The 11,248-nt window shown below is 37.5% G+C and overlaps 1 protein-coding gene and 1 pseudogene across 17 annotated transcripts in view; both read right to left on the bottom strand.

Annotated features, from left to right (window-relative positions):
• The window catches only part of LOC131366964 (protocadherin alpha-C2-like), a 239,726-nt gene that overhangs the window by 134,128 nt on the left and 94,350 nt on the right, over positions 1-11,248 (bottom strand). The window contains exon 1 of one of the 17 annotated variants that reach the window (XM_058412049.1): positions 6,309-8,864. The exons of 14 other annotated variants lie outside the window; for them this stretch is intronic. In XM_058412049.1, coding sequence (XP_058268032.1) covers positions 6,309-8,714 — 2,406 coding nt within the window. In that variant the 5' untranslated portion in view covers positions 8,715-8,864. Of the gene's footprint in view, positions 1-2,240; positions 4,759-6,308; positions 8,865-11,248 lie in introns of those variants that run through there. 2 more of the 17 variants (XM_058412072.1, XM_058412047.1) reach the window with 2 other exon arrangements.
• The window catches only part of LOC131366969 (protocadherin beta-16-like), a 70,546-nt pseudogene that overhangs the window by 19,674 nt on the left and 39,624 nt on the right, over positions 1-11,248 (bottom strand).

The following is an 11,248-nucleotide window of genomic DNA, read 5'->3' as shown; positions in this document are numbered from 1 at the left end:
ACTGTACAGTGTACTGTTGAAAACATACTTCATACCGAAATTAACAAAAGCAGATGCAGATGAAATGTATGTATCATTACAAATCTACAGTTGAATCTAAACAGATACTTGTTATTCTCAGTAATGTTTGCAGAATGATTTAAAATGCTTTGTGTTGAATTGAGAGGATAGGTCCAAAAGTCCAGTGCAGTGGTTCTACAGACCTCTTACTAGTTAGGTAAACAAAAAATATGTATTCTGGTCATTAAATTTATAAATTATTTTATTATATATACAATTTTGTTTTCTAACTGATAACAACATTCTGTATTCATCTAAAACTGACACAATCAGCAAAATATTTTATGGAGTTTAAGTAGTTTAAGTTTGTTATGCAGCAGATGTAACACCAGAACACTAGAATGACAGTGTGGCAACATGTTGCATGATGCTACCAAACTAACATTCAGATTTGAAGAGACCTATCCTAAATAAAAACTGAGTAAACGGAGCAGAACTATGTTTTAGCACCACGGACAGTCTGTTGCTGTGTTGAGATTGTGCTGAGACAGAAATGACAATGAGAAGTTTAGAGACAATATGTTGCCAAAAGTTTTGTGTCACCCCTTTTTTAGACCTGTATGAATTTGTGTCATTGTAAAAGGATGAGGGGAAATCATGAGTGGTTTTGAACACCATTTCTGTTATTGGTTTAATGAAGTAAGGGTTGAGCAAGACACGAAGGGAGCATTGCTTATGTGTGTCTGTTAAGCATGCAGTCGTGTTGCTAATGAATTAACAGTAATATCCTTAGTATTGCAACACACTCATCAGATGAGAATACTGCACACTGATAAAGGTTTTGAGAAAATCACCTTCACCCCAGGTGAAAGATAAAACATATCATTCAAAATATATTTATTAGCTATAAGCTTAGAATAATTCATATGGAAAAAGGATGGTTACTCTGACATGCCCATGAAGCCTTCTCAACATGAAGAAGAAAAAAAAAACCATAATGATAAAGATAAGACACCCATATTTTATTTTTTAGATAGATGCTGAGATTTGAACCTGAAGTTTGTGGGGTTGATGAGATGTTCCATGTGAGCACATTGTAATTTGTACTCATCACTGACTTCAATAAACCTCATCTCTGCCATCATCCAGTCTGAAGTATTTGGCTTTTTCTTAGTAAGTTTAAATGTGCTCATTAGAATGAGTGAGACAGATCAATGTGGTGATTTATAGTCAGATAGATTAGCTACAGGAGAGTCTCACTTTGAACTGAATTGACCTCCAAACATCATGTAGCTTTGAGATGTAGAGATCTTCATGGAATGGGTTTTCATGTCCAAGCAGCTGCATCTGAGCTTTACATCACCAAGTGCAATGCAAAGTGCCGGATGCATTGGTGTAAAACACACTTTACCTGCTTTAATTGATGGATCACGCTTATCTATCTGGCAATCAGAGTTTGGCAGTTGCCAGGAAAATGGTACTTGCCTGACTGCAAGTGTAAAGGAATTGAGAATTGAGAGGATTGGTCCAAATGTCCAGGGCAGTGGTTCTACAAACCTCTTACTGGTTAGGTAAATAAAAAAAAAGTTTTTGAATACTTTGAAGAATGAATGAAGAATTGTTATAGCCCTCAAAATAAGTCTCATATCCATAATAACCATGTAGTGGAATATTTTAGAGAGTATAATTTTTTTCTAAATGATCATGAAGAGATTGTGTAATCACCTAAATAGTTTGATGTGCAAGAATAGTCAAGGATAAATTTTGGACATTTGTCTGAATCTGAATAAACACTGACTTCACCGAAAACTAGAAATGTCCCACCAGAAAACTAGAATTACAGTGTGGCAACAAGTGGGACTGTGCAGCAGAGAGAAATGACCTCAGTCAGTCATCAATGTAAATAATCAAACAAAATAATTAAAATGTACATCCCAGTGAGAGTCAGTACCTGCAAAGCGCTGAATAGTAATCTAGACCATGCAGAATATTGTACCACCTCTACAGATATTTTGCTATACAGCAACAGAATTTTTGAACGTTTTCAGAGCATTTGTAGTGGACTCAAATGTAATTGCCATGTGACTGTAGCATGTGTACTAGCCAACAAATCCAAAAGAGCACTTTGAATACTTATCAGAGATTAGTGACAGTGATCAGCTATTCCCAAAAGAAAGCATAAATCACAGAATTGATACCAGCATCACAAACTAGATATAGAGACAAGTACAGTTTCTTACCTCATCTCCCTCTCCTGAATTATTAAGTGTGATGAGGTTTGTGGCTAAAGTCTCATTTTGGGGCATTTTCAGAGTTCCACAAGCAGTAAGAGTGCTGTCATTGTAAGACGTGATGTAATTGAAGTCACTTGTACGTGATCCTGTGGTTAGATATGTGTCATAATTGTAAGAACTGCGGAGAGTTCCAGCTCCCTCCACCTCTGCATAGTTGGGAGGGAGATATGTGCTGGGAATGGCCACTGCTCCATCAAACAACAGTCTGGGCTTTCTCCTGTGGCAAAACCTCACAGCCAGGATCAGAATAATGAAAGTCAGAAAGAAGGTGGAGACGGAAACTAGCGCAATGATCAGATAAAAAGTCAGTTTGGAATTGCTCTCCTCATAAGTCATGTCTTTAAGCTCTGGAACTTCAGCAAGATTATCAGAAATAAGTAAATATACAGAACAGGTAGCAGAGAGAGGCGGCTGTCCGTTATCTTTCACTGAGATCACAAGGTTCTGTTTCATGTTGTCAGATTCAGTAATGTCCCTCTGAGCCCTGATCTCTCCACTATGGAGACTGATAGTGAAAAGTCCCGGATCAGTAGATTTGACAATCTGATACGACAGCCATGCGTTCTGTCCAGAGTCAGCATCCACAGCGATGACTTTGGAGACCAGAGAGCCAGAGAGAGCAGTTTTAGGGACCATCTCAGTCATTAAAGACTTTCCCTCTGGAGCAGGGTATAATATCTGTGGAGAATTATCATTCTCATCTGATATAAACACACTCACAGTCACATTGCTGCTGAGTGGAGGAGAACCATTGTCTCTGGCTACAACCTGGACTTTAAAGTTTCTGAACTTTTCATGGTCAAATGATCTCACAGCCTGGATCACTCCTGTATCTGAGTTAATTGATAAAAATGAGGACACTGGAAGACCATTTATCTCACTGGGCACCAGAGAATACATTACTGTACCGTTCTGCCTCCAGTCTGGGTCTCTAGCAGTAACAGAACTAATAAAGGTTCCTGGTTTGTTATTTTCCATTACATATGCAGTGTAGGATTGCTGTTCAAATACAGGAGGATTGTCATTCACATCTGATACGGTTAAATGAATGGTCATGGATGAGGATAAAGGTGGAGATCCTCCATCAGTAGCAGTGATTGTTATATTGTACTCTGATTCATTCTCTCTATCCAACATGCTTGTAGTTATTAAAGAAAAGTAGTTTTTGATCGATGGATTTAATTTGAAAGGAACATTTTGCTGAATATAACAATGTACCTGACGATTATCACCTGAATCTTTATCTTGTACATTAATAATGGCCACCTCAGTACCTGCTACTGAGTTTTCAGGTATTGGGTCGTTTAATGATTTAAGAATAATTCGAGGTTCATTGTCATTGACGTCAGTGATGTCTATAATAATTTTAGCAGATGATACTAGGCCAGGACCATCTTTAGCCTGTACTCTCATTTCAAAATATTTTTCATCCTCATAATCGATGTTGCCACTCACCGTGATCCTTCCAGTGATTTTATCAAGAGATAATATTTTTCCTGATTTATCAGATAAACGACTGAGCTCATAGGTGACGTCACCATTGGCTCCTTCATCAGCATCAGTCGCGCTCACTGTAATCACCTCCGTGCCTAAAGGCGTGTTTTCAGCCAGACTCACTCTGTACACAGGTTGACTAAACACAGGAATATTGTCATTGGCATCCAGAACAGTAACGTGTATAACTGCTGTCCCTGATTTCGGTGGATTACCGCCATCAAATGCGGTAAGAATTAAATTCATGTCGTTCTGTTTTTCGCGATCGAGCTCTTTCTCCAGGACCAATGTAGCGGATTTTCCTCCGTCTGCGTTCTCATTCACAGATAAAATAAAGTGTTCATTTTTTTCAAGTGAATATCCTTGAACTGCATTAAGTCCTATGTCCAAGTCATGAGCTTCCTCCAAAGGAAAACGCTCGCCCTTAACAGCTGACTCTCTAATTTCAAAACTGATACGATCATTATAGAAAACGGGAGAGTTATCGTTTATATCCTCAATCTGCAGTGAAATGCGATGCACTTCCAGAGGATTTTCCAACACAAGCTCGTAATTAACAATGCAAGAAATTCTCGAGCCGCAAATCTCCTCTCGGTCTATTTCTTCCGCCACGACCAGATTTCCACTACTCAGATTAATGTCGCAGTACCGTTTCGCGCTGTCCTCTGTCTCCACCCGAGCTTTACGAGCTGATAAACGTTTGCCATCAATTCCGAGATCCTTTGCTAAATGTCCAATCACATATTGACGCTTCGTTTCCTCCGGAACAGTGTAGCTCAAATCTCCATGTACTGGGTGAAGAAAAATGAGAATAAATCCAAGAGTAAACAATATCGAGATTAATCCCGTCTTCCTGTCCATTCTAGCAACATTAAAATCTCCTCACTGTGTTATCAGTGTATATAATTACTGTCGTCTATTCGGAATTTTCACTGACAAAAAATATCCGAATGCAGCAATGTTTGTCGATGTCAGGAGGAGCTGGAATACGACATAAAATGGGTGGAGAGGTTGATTATATTTTACTCCGTAGGTGAACAGCGACACTTTGAGTATTTTTGGTACAATACAGTGTATTCTCTCCAGTCACTGCTATTTACCTTCCTAATCGACTCGTGTATAAATAAACGAATAAAGTATTAGATTGAAACGATTATTTTCCATAATATAACAAAATGATTAAGTACAGTATAATGATTAAATTTCTGTCTTTAATCTATAAATATTTATATTCCCAGAATGAAGTTAAAGGAATGCCTATAATTAAACAAAGCGATGCATAGACTCATATTTTAATAACTTTGATATAAACACATGAATAGACATGTCTGAAAAAAGAAGAATATACGAGATTTGAATTTGAATTTTGATGAATTTTAATTATTGTAATTAATCTTTCGTTGTGCCTGTGATAACATTATAGAATTCCAAATGCAAAAAAGGAAAACAAGCACTAAAAACTCTAGTAAGTAGAAAGAACTTTAGATTTATTGATATAGTGGGAATATAGTCATGGTATAAAAAAAAATCTTAAATAAACAAGCTAAGTATTTATTTATTTATTTATTTATTTATTTATTTATTTATTTATTCATCCATCCATCCATCCATCCATCCATCCATCCATCCATCCATCCATCTATCTATCTATCTATCTATCTATCTATCTATCTATCTATCTATCTACTGACTGGTATTAATGGCGAACCTCAAGACATTTTGTACACTTTAAAAGAAAGGTTTGATTTTACATTATAATACAAGTTCCATTTGAAATCAGTGAGACTGCATAAGTAAAGAAAATATAGGCATGATTTAAATTTTCTGTTCATCATATTTATTATTTTTGTTTAATCATTCTTAATTCCTTGTGTCAAAGTACTATAAGCACTGATTATATAAAACAGAAAAATGCTACTGAAAATCGGAAAGCAACCATACAAGCTCAATTTAGTTTGTCAGTCCTGGATTACTTCCTGCATCTGAGTTCATACCAGTGAGGTCCACCAACACTTGAATCTAGTGATCAGGGAAGCAAGGGGAAAAACCAAAACAAATGGGGAAAATGCAAGAGAGGTGTCTAGTGGCCCAGTGCAGTATAAACTATTATCAAAAATGGTCACTGGTCATTGTGGGACAAAATAATTAAACTGTACAACCTGTGATAAATAAACCTTTACCAGTCATGGCCTATGTCCAGTCTGGACCATGCAAAGTGTGCAACAAAATCTATAGACCCAAATCAGAGTGAAATGTGACATTTTGCTCTTATGCAGACTACTGAATGGTATACAGTATTTACTGTAGAAGATGCAGGTATTAAAGTGATCAGCCAGGCCAAAACCAAAGGATCATTATGAAACAAACAATATATCCTTCCAGACTCATAACAGCTTTTAAAAGGAAAATAACTGAAAAATAAATAGAAAAAGCAGATAGAAATCATTAATATGGAGTCTAAAAGTACACTTTAGGACAGAAAACAAACCCAAAAAAAAGGAAAGGAGATACTTTTCTTACCTCATCTGCCTCTCCTATATTATTAAGCGTAATCAGGCTTGCAGCTAAAGACTCATTTTGGACCTTCTTCAGAGTTCCACCAGCAGTAAGAGTGTTGTCATTGTAAGACGTAATGAATTTGAAGTCACTTGTACGTGATCCTGTAGTTAGATACGTGTCATAATTGTAAGAACTGCGGAGAGTTCCAGCTCCCTCAACCTCTGCATAGTTGGGAGGGAGATACGCACTGGGAATGGCCACTGCTCCATCAAACAAAAGTCTGGGCTTTCTCCTGTGACAAAACCTCACAGCCAGGATCAGAATAATGAAAGTCAGAAAGAAGGTGGAGACGGAAACTAACGCAATGATCAGATAAAAAGTCAGTTTGGAATTGCTCTCCTCATAAGTCATGTCTTTAAGTTCTGGAACTTCAGCAAGATTATCAGAAATAAGTAAATACACTGAACAGGTAGCAGAGAGAGGTGGCTGTCCGTTATCTTTCACTGAGATCACAAGGTTCTGTTTCATGCTGTCAGATTCAGTAATGTCCCTCTGAGCCCTGATCTCTCCACTATGGAGACCGATAGTGAAAAGTCCTGGATCAGTAGATTTGACAATCTGATACGACAGCCATGCATTCTGTCCAGAGTCAGCATCCACAGCAATGACTTTGGAGACCAGAGAGCCAGACAGAGCAGCTTTAGGGACCATCTCAGTCATTAAAGACCTTCCCTCTGGAGCAGGGTATAATATCTGTGGAGAGTTATCATTCTCATCTGATATAAACACACTCACAGTCACATTGCTGCTGAGTGGAGGAGAACCGTTGTCTCTGGCTATAACCTGGACTTTAAAGTTTCTGAACTTTTCATAGTCAAATGACCTCACAGCCTGGATTACTCCTGTGTCTGAGTTAATTGATAAAAATGAGGACACTGGAAGACCACTTATCTCACTGGGCACCAGAGAATACAATACTGTACCGTTCTGCCTCCAGTCTGGGTCTCTTGCAGTAACAGAACTAATAAAGGTTCCTGGTTTGTTATTTTCCATTACATATGCAGTGTAGGATTGCTGTTCAAATACAGGAGGATTGTCATTCACATCTGATACGGTTAAATGAATAGTCATGGATGAGGATAAAGGTGGCAATCCTCCATCAGTAGCAGTGATTGTTATATTGTACTCTGCCTTAGTTTCTCTATCCAGTGGATTTGTGTTAATCAGAGAAAAATAGTTCTTAATAGATGGATTTAATTTAAAAGGGACATTACCCTGAATTGAACAATGAATCTGTCTGTTATCCCCTGAATCTTTATCCTGAACATTAATAATCGCTACTTCAGTGCCTACAATAGTGTTCTCGAGTATCGGATTGTTAACAGAGGTAAGAATAATCTTTGGAGCGTTGTCATTGTAATCAGTAATATCTATAATAACACTTGCAGTCGATGCTAAGCCAGATCCATCTTTAGCCTGGACTCCAATTTCATAATACGTTTCCTCCTCATAATCAATAACTCCGCTTACCTTAATTTCTCCAGTAAGTTTATCAATCACAAATAACTGTTCTGCATTGTTCGCTATATGGCTGAATTCATATGTAACTTCACCATTTGCTCCTTCATCTGCATCTTCTGCGCTCACAGTAACGACTTCTGTTCCTATTGGTGCGTTTTCAACTAAAACGACTTTATATACAGGCTGACTGAACACCGGAACATTATCATTAGCATCTAGCACAGTGATGTGTATAACAGCAGTCCCTGATCTCTGAGGAATCCCGCCATCCACTGCGGTAAGAATCAAGTCAATATCCTTCTGTTGTTCGCGATCCAGCTCTGTATCCAGCACAAGTTCCGCGTATTTCCGTCCGTTTTTATTTTCATGTACAGACAAAACAAAATGGTCGTTCTTCTGGAGCGAATATCCATTAATTCCGTTTTGTCCGATATCATAATCATATGCTTCATCCAGACGGAAGCGCTGCCCTTTTATAGCGGATTCGCCGATTTCAAAAGAAATGCGCTCGTTAGCAAATTTGGGTGCATTGTCATTAACATCCTCAATATTCAGAAATATGCGATGTACCTCAAGCGGATTGGCTAAAACAAGCTCATAATTTAAGATGCAATTAATCCTTGAACCACATAGCATCTCTCTGTCGATTCTCTCCATTACGATCAAATCTCCGGAATTCAGATCGATATCAATGTACCTTTTACCGCTGTCTTCAGTGTTTAATCGCGCCTTACGTGCTGATAAACTCTGAACTCCTACTCCGACATCTTTTGCAATATTTCCGACCACAAACTGACGCCTGGTTTCCTCTGGAACAGAATAGCTCAAATCTCCTCGGGCGGAGGGGTAAATAAAGAAAAGGAGGAGGAGAGTAGAAAGCAGAATTGAAAGCTCTGTGCATTCCATATTTTTAGACTTCAAATCCTCACACCCGAAAAATTCAGCCTTACGCCGTTTTATTAATGTTGTCTGGAAAAAGTGTCTAAAATCTCTCCCGGAAGAGAACGACTGAGATTACACTATGTTGCGTGTGTGGCTTGCTCTTGCCGTCACTAATGTGTCTAGAAGATTATTTCAGGGATGTGAGGAAATGCGCCACAGTACGAGGATTTGATGGTGAGCAGCGACGCTCTGAGCATACTGTGTTTAACTACAAGTACACATTAGCCGAATATTTATGCAATACAAGCATATAGTATACACTCTTTTAGCTTTTTCACTATGGAGAAAATTTACCGAATACCACAGCAACCTTTTTTTTTTACTTCTATTGAAAACAACAGCAAAAGGCCTTTACATGGATAATAAAGATAACATGTTGACAAATAACACTAATCAAATGACAATAAATTACAGTATTGCATGTTTCTTTTGATCCGGTTTGCTGAAATCTACTAAATTATAAAATACTATGTATATATATATATATATATATATATATATATATACTTATATATATATATATATATATATACTTATATATATACATGTATATATATATATATATATATATATATATATATATATATATTTATTAAACATTGTCAGACCCTATGCTGGTGCAGTGGGTCCTGGGTTCCTTCATTTGGCTTGAGTATGCAGGCAGTTCCTGGAGGATGAAGGAACTGACACCACTGAATTGCCTCTATGCTCGCCTGACCTAAATCCAATAGAACACCTCTGGGACATTATATTGCGGTCCATCTGACACTGCCAGGTTGCACCTCAGACTGTCCAGGAGCTCAGTGATGCCCTGGTCCAGATCTGGGAGGAAATACCCCAGGACACCATCCATCATCCCATTAGGAGCATGCCCCAACAATGTCAGGCATGCATACAAGCATGTGGGGGCCATACAGACTACTGAGTACTATTTTGAGTTGCTGCAATGAAAGTTTAGCAAAATGGACTAGCCTGCTGAATCATTTTTTCATTTTGATTTTCGGGGTCTCTTTGAATTCAGCCCTCTGTAGAATGATAATTTTTATTTCCATCAATCGATGTGGCATCCTTTTGTTAATAACACATTACCCAGTCCATATCAGTATATATACGTATGAGGCTACCAAACTAACATTCAGATTTGAACAGATCTATCCAAAATTTAAAAAAAAAACTGAGTAAATGGAGTGGAACAGTGTTTCAGAACCATGGACAGCTCTCAGTCTGTCCCTGTGTTGAGAATGGTTCCTGTCATTTCCTGAGCCAGAAATGACAATAAGTTTATAGACACTACATTTCCGAACATTATGTGACACCCGTCCAAATCACTGAATTCAGGTCTTCCAATCACTTCCGTGGCAACAGGTGTATAAAATCAAGCACCTAGCATTTCTGTTATTGGTTTAATGAAGTAAGGTTTTAACAAGACAAGAAGGGAGCATTGCTTATGTCTGTCTGTCAAGCATGAATAGTCTTTGTGTAGCTAATGAATTAACAGTAACATCCTAAGTATTGCAACACACTGATACTAGATGAGAATACAGCACACTGATAAAGGTTTGGAAACAAACAAGTACACCCCAGGTCAAAGCTATAACATATAATTCAAAATGCGTTCATTAGCTATAAGCTTGGAATAAATAACATGGAAAATGGATGGTTGGTCTCACAAACCCATGATGTATTCTCCATGTGAAAATGTTTCACACTTCAAATGTAAAAAAACAAAACAAAACAAAACAAAAAACTTGATAGGGATAAGGCACCAATTTTTTAAATGATTTTTTTTATATTAAAGCTGAATGGGAAATGTAAAATGTAACAGTAGAATATAATGATGTCTAGGAAAGTCCAAAACTTTGACCTTACAGAGTTTTGACTTGAGGAATTAGGCTGATGTCATCATATGTGATAAGAAAATGGATATAGCTGCTGAGATTTAAAACTGAACTTTGTGGGGTTGATGAGATGTTCCATGTGAGCACATTATAATTTGGCTTTTTCTTAGTTAGTTTTAGTCAGATCAATGTGGTGATTTATAGTCGGATAGAATATATTCAGGAGAGTCTCAATTTGAACTGAATTGACCTCCAAACGTTGTGTGGCTTTCATTTTAACTCAAGAACAATATGTAGAGAGCTTCATGGGATGGATTTTCATGGAGGAGCAGCTGCATTCAAGCCATTCATCATGAAGTGCAATATATAGTGTTGGATGCAGTGGTGTAAAACACACCGCCACTAGACCTAGAGTTTACTACACCTTGCCTGACTGCATTGTGCCAAGTGTAAAGGAATTGAGAAATGAGAGGATGGGTCCAAAAGTCCAAAGCAGTGGTTTTACAGACCTCTTACTGGCTAGGTAAATAATAAAAAAAAGTTTTTAAATACTTGAATCTAAATGGTCATGAAGAGATTGTGTAATCACCTAAATATTTTAATGTGCAAGAATAGTAAAGGATAAATTTTGGACATTTTTCTGAATCTGAATAATCACTG

Source organism: Hemibagrus wyckioides, linkage group LG16 (genome assembly GCF_019097595.1).
Source record: "Hemibagrus wyckioides isolate EC202008001 linkage group LG16, SWU_Hwy_1.0, whole genome shotgun sequence".
Taxonomy (NCBI): Eukaryota; Metazoa; Chordata; class Actinopteri; order Siluriformes; family Bagridae; genus Hemibagrus; species Hemibagrus wyckioides.
The sequence above is the reverse complement of the archived record's forward strand: the minus strand, read 5'-3'. Positions and strand labels throughout refer to the sequence as shown.